The 17250-nt window shown below is 38.5% G+C and overlaps 1 protein-coding gene across 9 annotated transcripts in view; it reads left to right on the forward strand.

Annotated features, from left to right (window-relative positions):
• Positions 1-17250, forward strand: part of SLC9A9 (solute carrier family 9 member A9) — an 804336-nt gene that overhangs the window by 583528 nt on the left and 203558 nt on the right. For all 9 annotated transcript variants that reach the window (XM_044946316.2, XM_044946314.2, XM_044946321.2 and 6 more), the window contains one exon: positions 2187-2340. In XM_044946316.2, the coding sequence (XP_044802251.2) occupies positions 2187-2340 (154 nt within the window). The remainder of the gene's footprint in view (positions 1-2186; positions 2341-17250) is intronic.

Below are 17250 nucleotides of genomic sequence, written 5' to 3' on the forward strand. Positions count from 1 at the left end.
AAATTTAAAATATAAGGAAAAATCTTTGAGACCTAGAGCTGATATAGAGTTTTCAGTGCTGTGCTTAGTCATGTCCGAGTCTTTGCGACTCCATGGACTGTAGCCTACCAGGCTCCTCTGTCCATGGGATTCTCCAGCCAAGAATACTGGAGTGGATTGCCATGCCCTCCTCCAGGGGATCTTCCCAGCCAAGGGATTGAACCCAGGTCTCCTGCATTACAGGTGGATTCTTTACTGTCTAAGCCACCAGGGAAGACCAAGAATACTAGAGTGGGTTCAGTTCAGTTCAGTCACTCAGTCGTGTCCGATTCTTTGCAACCCCATGGACTGCAGCACGCCAGGCCTGCCTGTCCATCACCAACTCCTGGAGTTTACCCAAACTCATGTCCATTGAATCAGTGATGCCAGCCAACTGTCTCATCCTCTGTCGTCCCCTTCTCCTCCTGCCCCCAATCTTTCCCAGCATCAGGGTCTTTTCAAATGAGTCAGCTCTTTGCATCACATGGCCAAAGTATTGGAGTTCAGCTTTAACATCAGTCCTTCCAATGAACACTCAGGACTGATCTCCTTTAGGACTGGTTGGATGTCCTTGCAGTCCAAGGGACTCTCAAGAGTCTTCTCCAACACCACAGTTCAAAAGCATCAATTTGTCAGCACTCAGCTTTCTTTATAGTCCAAGACCACTGGAAAAACTGTAGCCTTGACTAGACGGACCTTTGTTGGCCGAGTAATGTCTCTGCTTTTTAATCTATTGTCTAGGTTGGTCATAACTTTCCTTCCAAGGAGTAAGCATCTTTTAATAGCCTATCCCTTCTCCAGGGCTCTTCCCCAACCCAGGAATCAAACCGGGGGCTCCTGCATTGCAGACGGATTCTTTATCTGCTGAGCTAGTAGTTCATAGACTTGACTGCAGATAGATGATTCATAAAAAGAAACATCAACAGATTAAAGGTCATCAATAGAAAGCTACAAAGTGGGAGGAAATATTTGCAAACTATATAGCCAACAGAGGACTATTATCTAAAATATATAAAGAACTCTCAAAATTTCACAATCGAAAAATCCAACAATTCAATGAGAAAATGAGATAAAGACACAAAGAGCAATTTCACCTGAGCAGGTATACAGATAACAAATGAGCACATTAAAAAATATTCAATACCCAAGATGGGGTGGGGAACATGTATATACCTATGGCTGATTCATGTTAATGTATGGCAGAAACCAACTCAATGATGTAAAGCAATCATCCTCCAATTAAAAATAAATTAAAAACAAGAATAAAATATTAAATTCCATTAGACAAATGGAAATTACAATCCCTATAAGCTATCAGAATGACTAAAATTTAAAACAGAGACAACACTAAAGGCTGATGAGGATACAGAGAAACTGGATGACTTATATATTGCTGATGAGAATGTAAAATGGTAGTGTCCTTCTAGAAAAGTTTGGCAATTTCTTTTAAAACCATGCAAATACCATATAACTCAGTGATTGTTCCTGGGAATTCATCTCAGAGAGTTGAAAACTTATGTTCACATACACAGCAGCCTTTTTTGTAACAGCCAAGACCAGGAACTACCCAGATGGTCTTTAACAGTTAAACAAACTGTGGAACATGCATACTGTGGAAAGACTTACCACTCAACAGTGAAAAGAAACAAACTATTGATACATTTGACCACCTGGATGAGTATCCAGGGAGTTATGCTGGGTGAAAAAAAAAAAAAGCCAATTCCAAAAGGCTACCTAACTTTTCAATTCCATTTATATAACATTCTCGAAATGGCAAAATTCTAGAAAAGGAGAATGGATTAGTGGTTGCCAGATGTTAAGGAGGAAGTTTGTGGGAGAAAAGCAGGTGTGTTTACAAAGGGTAACATGAGGGATCTTTACAATGATGGGAATGTACTGAATCTTGCCTGTATCAGTGTCAAAATCCTGGTTGTGATGTTGTTACTTGAGTTTTGCAAGACATTGTCTTTGGGGAGGAAATGGGGAACAGGCACGCAGTAAGTCCCTATTATTTCTTACGACAGGTGAGTCTACAGTTATCTCAAAATTAAAAGTTTAATTTTAAAAAGAAGTTGTGTTTGTCAGTAAATGGTGAATATAAATGCAATGAAATGAGAATGACACCTGTATAGCTGTTTACTTTCCTCCCTTTGGTGTTTCCCTGTAAGGTTTGCGAGGAGCAATAGCCTTTGCCTTAGCTATTCGGAACACAGAATCTCAGCCGAAGCAAATGATGTTTACCACCACGCTGCTCCTCGTGTTCTTCACAGTCTGGATATTCGGAGGAGGAACAACTCCCATGCTGACTTGGCTTCAGATCAGGTGGGTGATGCTGCTTAGAAAGGAAATGACTATGAGGTATGATTGTGCTGTTCCGTTTCAGATGTTGCTGACTGGCCAAGAGTACAGAGGCCTGTGTGTGCATTTACTTTCCCTGGGGTCAAGTCAACCTTCAATGACAAGGTGAAATAATATGACTGATCACCAACAGAACTGACTTTACCAAGAGTTCTAGAAATCTCAGGATGATGTCTGTTCACAGTCTACCATCCCTAGAAGTGACTGTCTTTATCTATGAGTTCTTCCATCAATCAGATTTATTGAATACAATGTGATATGCTGTGGCGTTGACAAAAATGAGTAAGACACCATCTTGTCTTCAAGATACTTATGATAAAATGCAATTTATACAGAAAAGGCTGTGATACAAAGGAAAAAGTGTTTTGTTTTTAATTCCTATAGCACTTAGGATAGAATTGAGGACATGGGAAATGCTTAAGTGTGTTTGATTATTCAGCCATAAGTTTAGCCAGAAGGATGCTATAAACACAGATTAGACAACTTCTCAAAGGAAAATGGGGTCAAGGCTTCAGTCAGGGGCCATTCAATAAGCAGTGCTTGGAAGATGATTGCTATGAACCCGAGAGATGCAGGTAGTAGACGATATGATGAAAAATGAATAGCTTGTGGCAACTGCGTAAAGGGACAAATCTGTTGTAAAATGCTCTTGTCTTTATTTAAGTGTTTCTTTGACCTGGGTCCTCATTTTCACATGCCAGAATGTAACAGTGCTTTACGTAAATCACATTTTATTTCCCAAAGTCATACATCTTGATGATCCTGCAGCCCCTCCCTGGTCCCCACCTATTCTCTGTGAGGCAAATCCATACCCATCACATCTGACAGGATAAGATTCGTCTGACTGGGAAGGGACTTCCAAGAAGATTTTTTTCAGACCAAGGACTATGTTATTCCAGCACCAGTGTAGTGCCTGGCACATAGAAGAATTGAATAAATAATTGGTACATGAAAAATTAGATGGATATAATAACCACACACATATATTTCTTTTGTTAAGCCTTTACTGACAGATTTCTACCCACTTGACAAATAGATGCAAGAGCAGGACTAACGAGTTTAGGATAAAAAAGCTTATCTTTAAATTGGGCCAAGTGGCTATGTGTCAAGCCAAATTCAAGGAGAAAAGGGCCTTTTAAAGTATTGTGAATATTGCTAAACACTTAAAAGCGCTTTGACCAAAGGTTGAAATGGAGAGTGTTTTGAAATGCTTGTTGAACTATTTTCTAACCATGTAAATGTGACCTGCAATTTCTTTCACAGTGGTAGCTACTTGTAGGCTCCTCTGGATGAGCACAAATATTGCATTAAACACTATAGTGTCGGCTCCTCTGTAAACTGATAGTAAGATAATAGTGTGTTCAGGTTTCTGGAAAATAAATTCAGTAGGTGGATCCATGCATGCAAAAATTAGGACTTGGAAAGCAGAAGTTAGACGATACCAATCCCCACAAGAGAAGTATATTAAATGCTCTATCAGGTAAATTAGAATATTCAGAACATAAAGTGGTGCTGGCAACATTTTCTTTAAAGTAATTCAAATATAACTTACTTTCTACTATTGTGTTTCTTTACCCTGAAGGATTTGTCCCCGAAGCAATAACGTGTTTTACCCTAAAATATTTACCGAATTCTCCTATGCACGCGTGCATGCTGAGTTCCTTCCGTTGTGTTCCACTCTGCAATGCTGTGGACTGTAGCCCACCAGGCTCCTCTGTCTGTGGGATTACCAGGCAAGAATACTGGGATGGGTTGCCATGCCCTCCTCCAGGGGATCTTCTAGACCCAGGGATTGAACCCACATCTCTTACATCTCCAGCATTGACAGGCAGGTTCTTTACCACTTTTTTGAAAGGCATCCATTGGCTTCAGATAGATGTCATAGCTTATGCAGTCTCTTAACAACTGGATCAGCAGGGAGAAGGTAATATAAAATGGGGCCTTAGCCGAGTTAGAAGGTTTATCAAGTTATAGTACAGTGCCTAATAGAGAAAGATAGTAACATCAACTGTAGCATCCACAGTAAGAGTCCTGGAGGTCATCTTAGCCCAGTGTGTTATGGCCTGCTGAGAGGCACAGCATGGAGTTGCCAGGTCATGGAAATGCCCCAGTGAGAACTAGCTCCAAATGGCCCACAAATTCAATGCCAGACCTATCCACCAGCCAGAAGGGAAGAAGAGTAAAAGTTAAAACCATAAGCTTTCAAACTCAAATGAACATCAGAACCACCTCGAGGGCTCATTAAACTCCAGATTGCTGGCCCCAGCCTCAGAGTTTCTGATCCAGTAGGTCTGGTTCAGGGCCTAAGAATTTGTATTTTAACCACACTCCCGGCAATGCTGATATGGCTGGTTCTGGGACTACATTTTGAGAACCACTGGTTTAGACTTATAACCCCACGTGGAAATGGGACTACCTTGAGGAGAGAAATTCATTGTGCATTGATCAAGAAGGAAATAGAACATACTAGAATAAACATAAAAGAATAGGACCATAAGTTAGTGTGTGTTCAGGCACAAGCACAACACACATTTGGTTTGACCGTGTAATAGCGGTACTATCGTATGCTCTACTTCCATCATGGTTTATAATGCTATCAAAGAAATCCTCAATTTCATTATAGCTTTTAAATGATAGTTGTCCATCATTTACACTGTATGTAGGGAGACTTTGCTTGTTTACAGAGAAACATCTCATTAACCATCTTTCATGTCAGATGCTTTCCATGAAATGCCAGAATGTTAGCAAACTGGGGCTTCAATCAAATGACACATAAAGGGGAACCCAAAGGGCAGGTATGTAAACATGACATAGAATGAACTCAAACGTCCTCACTTGGCTATGATTTATTTATACACTTTGCCTTCCCTCTTATATATATTTTACATTCAACTTTTTTCTTTTTAATTATTAGGTATGTACTTGAGGATTTTTTTTGTCCCTATAAATCTGTCATTCAGCTGCAAACTCTCACAGTAATATGCAGTTTTATGTAAGGTAAAAATTGATAACATTAATATGAATTGCACTTTGATAGAAATAACTTGAAATGGCAATGACTTAAGCTTAGAGAAACTCTATGTAAAGAATGATCTTTACATATGAAACAAATTCTCCATTGGCTAAGTCTTATCGTGGGACTTCCCCGGTAGCTCAGATGGTAACGAATCTGCCTGCAATACAGGAGACCAGGGTTTGATTTCTGGGACAGGAAGATCCCCTGCAGAAGGATATGGCTACCCACTCCAGTATTCTTGCCTGGAGAGTTACACGGACAGAGTTTTATTAATAATAACAAAATACTTTTAATGCAGCATTTTAACACATTTAACACAGAGACCTTTGCTTCTTAAAATTCTAGAGAAAAAGATTCCTCCAGTATTATTTTGGAGGTTTTCGTGTAAAAGCAAGCAGAATGGTCTCTTGATTAGAATCCAGGTCTCCTCCCTTCTGTTAAATACATTAATCCTGGTGCTTAGGAAAACTCAACTCTCAGTAGCCAAGGACTAGCTCTGCTGTTAGCCAGGAAATAAGAGATCAAAGGTGTCAGGTTTTGCCCTACAGAGGCCAGTAAATAGTATTATCCACCAAAGAATCACACATGTTTACAAGGAAAGTTCAGAGACCAACAGAGTAAAACTTTTTGGCAGTGAAACTCCAGTACTTTGGCCACCTCATGCGAAGAGTTGACTCATTGGAAAAGACTCTGATGCTGGGAGGGATTGGGAGCAGGAGGAGAAGGGGACAACAGAGGATGAGATGGCTGGATGGCATCACTGACTCGATGGACATGAGTTTGAGTGAACTCCGGGAGTTGGTGATGGACAGGGAGGCCTGACGTGCTGCAATTCATGGGGTCACAAACAGTCAGACACGACTGAGCAACTGAACTGAACTGAACTGAACCCTACTTAGTTAAGAGTAGGGTGTCACATGGAGTTAATGGAATGAGAGAGCCCATTTGTTGTTCAGTCGCTCAATCATGAATGACACCATGGACTGCAGCATGCCAGGCTTCCCTGTCCTTTAACATCTCCTGGAGCTTGCTCAATCTCACGTCCATTGAGCTGATGATGTAAGCAAACAATTTCATCCTCAGTCATCCCCTTCTCCTCTTGCCCTCGGTCCTTCTTAGCATCAGGATCTTTTCCAGTCAGTTGGCTCTTAGCATCAGGTGGCCAAAGTATTGGAGCTTCAGCCTCAGCATCAGTCCTTCTAGTGAATATTCAGGGTTGATTTCCTTTAGGACGGATTGGTTGGACCTCCTTGTAGTCCAAGGGACTCTCAAGAGTCTTCTCCAACACCACAGTTCAAAAGCATCAGTTCTTTGGTGCTCATCCTTCTTCATGGTCCAACTCTCATATCCATACATGACTACTGGAAAAACCATAGCTTTGACTATACAGACCTTTGTTGGCAAAGTAATGTCTCCTTTTTAATATATTGTCTAGATTTGTCATAGCTTTTCTTCCAAAGAGGAAGCATCTTTTAATTTCATGGCTATAATCACCATCTGCAGTAATTTTGGAGCCCAAGAAAATAAAGTCTGTCACTGTTTCCATTGTTTCCCCATCTGTTTGCCATGAGATGATGGGACCATACTACAGTAAAAACCTTTCCTAGCTTCTACCAGATAGGAATGCCGGACCCATCTCTTCAACACATCTCAGCCACAGTGCAGAAAGCCTAGTTTACCAGAGCAATTCAGAACTTGTATTCCAGACAGTATGAGAAAGTGCCCCCAGCAAGATGACTTATACAACTTCCAGATTTTAGCTTCCAATATCACAAAGAATAATAGCTGACTTTTATTGACAATTTATTCTGTGCTGGATATTAGAAAATGAAGTGCAAGATAAAGTACAAAACCTCCCTGCGACTCTGCCTCTAATCTATGAAATGGAGATGATGGTAGTAGCTTCCTCCTAGAGTGGGTGAAGCCTGACGAAGTGGCACAGGGTCACCCCACTGTCCGGCTGCAGAGTCAGACTCCAAGGCCAGGCAGCCCGAGCCCAGGGCCTGCACTCCCAACTAGTTCCTTCTTCTGCCACTGCCAATAAATGAGCTTATTCCTGATGCCAGCAATCTACCTTGATTAACAAATCCTCTGGGGAAAAAGAGATGTACTTTTATAACCAAGACAGGCCAGTTAAAAACAAACACAGGAAATCTTCATCCATCATGAGTGATTGGGTTGACTTGCTCACACAGCACAAAAATTCTTAGATACAAATTTTCTCCTTGACCTAGAAAAGTTAAAGGTAAACAAGGCCAGCCCTGGTCTCGGGTAGCCAAGCAGGGAAGTTTGTCTACCTCAGTTATAGAAATCTGAAATTAGAGGAATTTGTTACCCTCAGGCTCATTTCCCAACCCCATTTGGGATCCCATCAGCCCTCCATCAGCCTCTTTCACAGATCAGACAAAAAAATTGCACATCCTGTTCTGTGTCCATTGCAGAATGAAAAACTTTTAGATAATGCAGTGTCTCCGCTAGCATTATTTTAGTTAAGTCTTTAAATTTTATTTGGGGTTTATGTCCTCTTCTATTTTATGTCATCCTAGAATGATTTTTTCATCATATGTCCTCACTGACTACAAAGTTTTTAATAACAGTCACCATGGGAATGCATACAGAGGTAAAGAGAGAACTGTCTTTAGTAATATTTTTTAATCCTAAACAATAATGAAGTTAAATATACCTGCTTACATACCAATTTCCCTTATTGCTGAGGTGAGGAAATGCCAATCTAATGTACTAGAAGATACATATAATCAAATTCCCTTCATATCCAGCTGGGTTCTGCTTGGTTTTCTTTTTGGCATCCAGAGTCTTATGCATGTTTAACAACTTATTTCACTGGTGAGTTAACATAGTAATTAAGCTCACACATTGTGAGGCAAACAATGTGGGTTCCAATCTTGCCTCCCTCTCCTACTAGCTGTGGGACCTTGAGCAATAATTTAACCTCTCTATGCTTCAGTTTTCTTATTTGTAAGCTTGGAACAATAATAACTTCCTACCTCTTTAGATTTTTATATGGGTTAAGTATTGCATGTATAAATTTAAGGCACACAGTAAGTGCTCAATAAATGTTGTGCTGTGGTTGTTTAGTCGCTAGGTCGTGTCTAACTCTCTTGTGATACCATGGACGATAGCCCACCAGGCTCCTCTGTCCATGGGATTTTCCAGGCAAGAATACTGGATTGGGTTGCTATTTCTTTCTCCAGGGTTTCTTCCCAGCCCAGGGATCGAACTCAAATCTCCTGCATTGGCAGGTGGATTCTTCACCACTGAGCCACCGGGGAAGACCAAATGTTGCTGCAACACTACCCAAATCACCACCTATGAGCCTTGCTTATCTAAACATCCTTTTTCTGCCTATGGCATATATATATATATATATATATATATGTAAGATATATATATATATATACACACAAACATACACACATATACGTGTCCGACTCTGTGTGACCCCATAGATGGCAGCCCACCAGGCTCCCCTGTCCCTGGGATTCTCCAGGCAAGAACACTGGAGTGGGTTGCCATTGCCTTCTCCAATGCATGAAAGTGAAAAGTGAAAGTGAAGTCGCGCAGTCGTGTCCAACTCTTTGCGACCCCATGGACCACAGCCTACCAGGCTCCTCCATCCATGGGATTTTCCAGGCAAGAGTACTGGAGTGGGGTGCCATTGCCTTCTCCATTACATATACACACACACATATACATATATGTGTATATATACGTATACACATATATATACACATATACATATATATACACATACACACATGCATACATACACATAAAGAGTTATTAATTAATTGTATTTATGAAAGCATGGCTTACATGGGAAATAGAAATAATCTCTAGGGAGTTTATTTCATTTTATGTAGTGACTAGATTCATCAATTTTACAGGCAGCTCCTATTTCTGCATTCAAAATGATGAACCTCTTAAAGAAAAATGCTCACAAAAAGCATAATATTTATCCAACAACTCAGAAAGATTCTTTCTGGAACATGCTTCTGTTTGCTTCTGAGTAAAATAATCTTTGTCTCAGATCTCTTCAGAGATTTAATTTGCACCATTTCATTGATATATATTAATTTATTATTTTGCATTGATTTTGTACCAATTTGTACATTTTGTATCAATTTGTATTAATTGACAAGTCTGAGAAATACCCTCTGTCTTGTAACATGGAAAATGAGTTTACTCCTATGAATGTAAACTTATACTCAATATTCCCCACCTCTAACTCCCATTTAAAATTATGTTCTATTTTCTCTAGGCTTTTCTAAATATTGTTTCAGAACTCCAAATATTTATTGCTTAAATTAATTTAGTTTGATATATTTTATTAAAATTATTGGATGACTCTAGTAACCTGCTGTTAACCTAAATATATCCTGGGTTTTTAACAACTGTGGAGAGCAGCTACTAGATTTACCTTCAGTGCCATCTGGGTTTTTTAATATGTTTCTTTCTGCATACTGAATCTTCCCAGTTCCAGAGATAATAGACTTTATCCTCACATCTGCCAGCTATCCTCCACTAGGCATGCGCTTATCTTCTTCAACATGCTCTTGAGAACATCAGTATCAATAAGCTTCACCCATTTGTGAGGTTTACCAAACAATGAACATTCTGCTCTATTGAAGGGTATTTATTAGCCTACTATCATAAAATGTGATCAAATATAGGCGCCTTACTTTAAGTAATAAATGTGTCGTTGTTACTGTTGTTCAGTCGCTGAGTTGTGTCCATCTCTTTGTAACGCCATGGACTGCAACATGCTAGGCTTCCCTGTCCTTCACCATCTCCCAGATCTTGCTTAAACTCATGTCTATTGAGTGATGCCATCCAAATACCTCATCCTCTGTCATCTCCTTCCCCTCCTGCCTTCAATCTTTCCTGGCATCAGGATCTTTTCCGATGAGTCAGCTCTTTGCATCAGGTGGCAAAGTACTGACACTTCAGCTTCAGCACCAGCCCTTCTAATGAATATTCACGATTGATTTCCTTTAGGATTGACTGGTTTGAACTCTTTGCAGTCAAAGGGACTCTCAAGAGTCTTCTCCAGCACCACAGTCTGAAAGTATCAATTCTTCAGTGCTCAACCTTCTTTATGGTCCAACTCTCACATCCATACATGACTACCGGAAAAACTATAGCTTTGACTATATAGATCATTATTGGCAAAGTGATGTATCTTTACTTTAGGTAATACGTGAAGTCTGAAAAGAATATTTGAAATGCAATAGATGGAACTTGTGACCCAAAAGGCTATAGAGGGAATTCCAGTTTGGGTCAAGATGGAGTAACCATGCTTAATCCCCTCTGTATCTTCCTCTGAATGCAATTAAAATCTCTAGACAGAATGCCTGTAGCTGCTATCTAAGGACTTTTAAGAGTAAATGATGGATTGGGGAAAGAAACAAATTCAAAGTACTATTAAACCAGTGGTGAATTTCCCTTTTTTTTTGCCCTCTCTGGCTTCTCAACCTGAACTCAAAGCAATTTAAAGGCCAGAATTGCACAATAAGGAAGAGAGAAAGAACCGCAACAGAAATTATCTGTTTGGGCATAAGGACCAGGACAGAGGATCATCATGGGTTAGAGGAGTGGGGAATTCCCTGGGTTTGTTGTTATTGCTTACTTCATTGTCATTTCAATACCAGGCAGAGCTGAGGCAGCAGCGGTAATGATGGCAGCCACGCCGGTTGGATGGACCCCAAATTCCCAGTCAGGGGAACTAAGATCCTGAGGCCTCAGGAAGAATTCCCATGGCATTATTTTCTCTCTTAATCTTATCACTGTTTGACCTTGAAAACAGGCCCAATATTGCAGGAAAGTCATGGGAAAACACGTAGCAGCATAGGGAAACAAAGACCCTGGGCTTTAGGAAGCCAGAAAATGTGGAGGAAATTGTGGTGTGGAGGGAGCACAGGAAAGTTAAAATTGTGTATAAACTTTTGGGCTCACCTCCAAGCTGCATAAGCATATATCTGACCCTAAACATCACACCAAAGTGTTTGAGAAATGAACTGCAAGAGAGAGCATCACTCAGGTCCCATATATACACTGTATAGCTCACATGCAGGGCATGTATGGATTTTAGATCAAAATTTAAACTATAAAACTTCTAGAAGAAAACATAAGAGAGAAATCTTCATGGCCTTAAATGAGGCAAAGGAGTCTTAAATGTTATACCAAAAGCATCACATACAAAATAAAAAAAGTGATAAATAGGACTTCATCAAAATGAATCTCTTTTGCTTTGCAAAAGACACTGTTAAGAGCATAAAAATGCAAACTACACACTCAGACTCTGAGAGAATGCATTGCTGATGGGAATACAAAACAGTGTGGCCAATCTGTAGATCACTTTAGCAGTTTCTTATAAAGTTAAACATACAGTGATTATAGGAGTCAGCATTCCCTCTCCTAGACATTTAGCCTAGAGAGTAAAGTGGGGATAACAGAATCTGTCTCTGAAGATTAAACGTGTGAACATTAAATAAAAAAATACATGTTAAAATCCTTTGAGCAGAACTGAGGACTCATTAGTAACTATTTTATTCACAGCTTTTATTAGAAATGTCAGATAAAGTTTAATAGTGTTTTCAGCATATATTGAGATAATCACATCATTTTTTTCATCTGGTTTATTGATGATGAGGTATATTGATTGCTATCTTGATATTGAATTATCTTTACAATAACAGGATAGTTATTTTTTTCCCTACAGTTCTGCTATCTATAATAATAGCCGAGGTTAGTCTATAATTTTCTTTTTTTTTTTTGGAAGGAGAGGGGGCTCTCTTTATTTAAAGTTTAAATAGTGTTAAGGATGTGCTATATTCATATCATGAGCTAAAGACTTCTATTTTTTCATGGTATGAAATGAAAGCATAGAGTAGAAATGATCAGGTTTTTAAAGAGAAGTTAGGAGTCAGCTATAAAACCATCTGGATCCTGGAGTCCTTTTAATAGTAGGTCTTTAATCACCTTTCTGGATGTGAGAGTTGGACTGTGAAGAAAGCTGAGCACCGAAGAATTGATGCTTTTGAACTGTGGTGTTGGAGAAGACTCTTGAGAGTCCCTTGGACTGCAAGGAGATCCAACCAGTCCATTGTAAAGGAGATCAGTCCTGGGTGTTCATTGGAAGGACTGATGCTGAAGCTGAAACTCCAATACTTTGGCCACCTCATGTGAAGAGTTGACTCATTGGAAAAGACTCTGATGCTGGGAGGGATTGGGGGCAGGAGGAGAAGGGGACGACAAAGGATGAGATGGCTGGATGGCATCACCGACTCAATGGACATGAGTTTGAGTGAACTCCAGGAGTTGGTGATGGACAGGGAGGCCTGGCGTGCTGTGATTCATGGGGTCGCAAAGAGTCGGACACGACTGAGCGACTGAACTGAACTGAACTGAACTGAACTGAATCACCTTTCCAGTGTCTCCTATGGTAATTGCTGTATTCAGATGTAAGATTGTGATTTTTTTTTTTAGCTCAAAAGTGGTCAAGGATTGGCAATTTCATATGGTTAAATGTAGTAGTAAAATGGATATCCCTATGACCTTTACCTAGTTTTATCCACTGTTAATAATATGCCCATTTTGCTTTCTTGCTTTTATAAATACATATATCACATATATTAAATGTGTTTTTATTTGCTTTTTTTATTTTTCACTGAATCATTTAAATGTAAAAACAGACATCATACACTTCTAATCTAAGTACTGAAGAATGAGTCTTTGAAAAACAAGGACATTCTATTAGATAACTAAAATACCATCACTGTGTCTAAAAATATTAAAAACGATAATTTTATCAGTATACACTCAAGTTTTCCCAGTTATTGCAAAAAAAAAATCATGTGTAGATGCTTTTTAATTTCATGATCTGATAGAGGTTATATATTGTATTTGGTCAGTTTTCTTTTAGTCTCTTTAAATCAGTTTCTCTGCTTGTTTTTTCCCCCATGACATTGATTTTTAGGAAAAAAAAAAGGTCAGATGTTTCACACACTATTCCACATTCTGGACTTGTTTGTTTCCTCCTAGATCAATTAATATGTTCTTTTCTCTGCTATATTTCCTGTAAACTAGAAATTAGGTCAAGGCTTGAAATTCAGGTTGAACCTTTTTGGCGAGAATTTCCACTGGCAAATGAACAAGTCTTTCACTCATTAGGGGTATGCTTCAGGTACAGCTGTTGGACTGTATTATTTAACATGGTATCTGGTAATCCCATGTGGAGGTGGTTAGTCCCAAACTGAGATATACTATCCTGGGTAGTAAACTGTGTCCTCTCAAAATTCATATATTGAAGCTCTAACACCCAGTATGACTGTACTTGGAGACAGGGTTTTTAGAAGGTAATGAAGGTTAAGTGAGATAATGAGAGTAGGGTTCTAGCTGATAGGAGTGGTGGGCTTATAAAAAGAGAGATGGATTGCTGTCTCTCTGCACATGTGCTCCAAGGAACACAATGAGAAGAATGAAGGTTAAGTGAGATAATGAGAGTAGGGTTCTAGGTGATAGGAGCGGTGGACTTATAAAAAGAGAGATGGATTGCTATCTCTCTGCACATGTGCTCCAAGGAACACAATGAGAAGGATACAACCAATTTAAGCTTCATTTCTGGGATGAGAAAGACATATCAGACAATTTAAAGAGTCCCTATCATAAAGTGGTATACTTCACACAACACATAAAAAATACTGATTCATGAAAGACTATATAAAATTAGAATGTAAGACTTTGATTACAAAAATTCTGCTGGGGAATTTAACGTATCTCTTTCAGAATCCTATATCTAGTGAACATAGGGAGAAAGTGCTGTCTGCAAACCAAGACGTAAGCCCTCACCAGAACCTAACCATTCTGGCAACCTGATCATAGACTGCCAAAACTGTGAGAAAATAAATGTCTGTCATTTAAGCCAAAAAGAATATTCATTGGTAATGCTATATACTTAATAATGTGTATTTCCCCCCAAATTAATAATGTACATTTCATATCAATAGGCACATAAAGTCAACTTGTCCCACTACTGGTGATGCTGAGTTTGTTCATATGGTTATAGCAGTAACTTCCATTGTAAAAGTATAGTTTTAACTCTGTAATTAGTTTTTAACTATGGGGCAACACTTGAGAACTGTGTGAATCTCCTGTTTCCAACATTCTTTTAGACATTGTTTTTGCATCCATCAATGATCTCTGTCTGATTCAGTGATTCATTTGAGATGACTGTTTTGATTTCCTCTGCAAGGCGATTTTTTGTGAGGTTCTTAGTTTACCAAATGATCACAATATTGATTACCTTTTTTATTAGTAATATTTATTTCTAATACATTGAATATAAGAATGTTTTACCAGTAACAATTCTACTTTTAAAATATAAGATTTTTTATAATCAAATATGTGACTAATTTGAGTGTATATTTCATGGACACACACCAAAAAAAGTATTTTTGCTCTTTTTAGGGAAAAAGTTTTGTACATATGTATTGAATTTCTTGATGATGTTACTCAAATTCCCTACCTCCTTATGTATATTTTCACTAGATATAGGATTCTGAAAGAGATATGTTAAATTCCCCAGTAGAATTTTTTGTAATCAAAGTCTTACATTCTAATTTTATATAGTCTTTCATGAATCAGTATTTTTTATGTGTTGTGTGTAGTATACCACTTTATGATAGGGACTCTTCAAATTGTCTGGTATGTCTTTCTCATCCCAGAAATGAAGCTTAAATTGGTTGTATCCTTCTTATATGTTCATTCCCCTCTTCTATTCTCTAGTTATCATAATGTGACATCCTAAAATAAAGAGTGAAAGCAACACAGAAAACTCATTTTCGTTAGTACTAGACAGTGGGAATGCCTTCCTTCCTCCATTTCATTTTGGTTATAAACAAGCAGTGAGCTAGTAGATTTCAGTGTTTTGATCAACATCATTTCATTCCCTGAAGTCCTTAACTTCTCTTTAGAAAATAAAGTCTAATTTTTTAATCTATTATCATCTTTTACTTGTTAGTATGCATTTTAAACCTTAATGAAATGGTTTAAGAAAAATTACTGCATAAAATCCGAAGAGTTGCAATAGAACTCCCATTTTGCATTTACCCTAAAGATCAATTGCAGAGCCCAAATATGGGATTTTAACTGGAGTTTTTAAAAATAAGTGCTGAGTTCTATCACACAGAATCACTTCGAAGAAATTGGTTAAGACAGGGAATTGCCCATTAGAGGCAAAATATGCTTTAATGCAGAGTTCATTGTACTCAGTACATGGAATGTTTGGAAGACTATTAGCACTTCTTTTTTTTTTTTTTTTTTTAACGGGAAGCATGTTCCCCATGTCCCAGTGCTAGATTTGCAGTGCAGAATATAACTGACCAGTAATGAAGCAGTCCCCATGCTTGGAGATGAGGGTTGAAAGAATGTAAAAATTGACTTCTCTGTGGCATTGGCTGCTTATTTCTTATTTTCTGCAGGATTCAATGTGAACATCAAAGGTCACCACATGTCTCCTTGAGCTTCTTTGTCTCTCATTCTCCTTGGGCACAGCACCCACATATGAGCCCCACCAAGTAAATGATCATCTTCGTTTGGAAAGTTCCAGCTAAAATGCTGGTTCAGTTCTGGGGCCACCACAACCTGGATTTCCTCACCTGCTGGCCCTCACGGGGCTCTGCCAGGAGAGTGCAGCTGCCTGCCTGCAGCCTTTGTCCATGTAGATTGTGATTTATTCTGGTCTATAATAATCCCACTCAAATCCCAGCAAAATAATCCCACTCTTTTCTTTTATTATTTTACTGTCACCATGGATCTACTCATTATTATACAGCACTCTTATGTCAAAGAGATCCTCAAAGAAAGGGAGAAAATATAAATGTTTGAAACAGTAATCTTAATTCTATTTTTCATGAACCATTACCAGACATTTAAGCAAGTGTTTAATTTTTATGAGTATAAACTAATACATGCTTATTATATAAAATTTTAAAAACTAAAAAATTATTAAAAAAAATAAAATTCACCTGAAGTCCTTTTATGCCAAGATAATTACTAACAATAGTACATTTCTCTATTAATATATAGATGTATAGATTTATAGATCTATAGGTTTTTTGGTAATCAAATTTTTTTTACAAAACTCAGATCTGTTATTTTTTTACTTAAAAATATAGCATGATAGCTTTCCAATTTTATTAGCTATCCTTTGAAATTATGTTTTCAAGCACTGAATAACAAAATTATATGAATATGCCAAAATTATTTATTATTTATTAGAACATATGAACCTAGAATTATTTTAAACAATTATAAATGATGCTGTGATTATTTCATACATACATACACACATAAAACTTCTTATATCTCTGATTTTTTTTTGGAATAAAAATGAAATTGAGGAGTCAGCAGTGGAATATTTTCTAGAACTCAAAATATATTTTGCCAAATTGCTTTCTAGTAAGGTCAATGGCAACCCACTCCAGTACTCTTGCCTGGAAAATCCCACGGACGGAGGAGCCTGGTAGGCTGCAGTCCATGGGGTCGCTAGGAGTCGGACACGACTGAGCAACTTCCCTTTCACTTTTCACTTTCATGCATTGGAGAAGGCAATGGCAACCCACTCCAGTGTTCTTGCCTGGAGAATCCCAGGGATGGGGGAGCCTGGTGGGCTGCCGTCCATGGGGTTGCACAGAGTCGGACACGACTGAAGTGAATTAGCAGCAGCAGCAGCAGCAAAGGCAGATTAATTTAAACAACAGCAATGTAATCTATTCTTTCACTGGTGACTTTCCAACCTATTTCTTGTAGTCCAGGATTATTGCATGTTTTGAGGATGC

This window comes from Bubalus bubalis, chromosome 1, assembly GCF_019923935.1.
Source record: "Bubalus bubalis isolate 160015118507 breed Murrah chromosome 1, NDDB_SH_1, whole genome shotgun sequence".
NCBI lineage: Eukaryota > Metazoa > Chordata > Mammalia > Artiodactyla > Bovidae > Bubalus > Bubalus bubalis.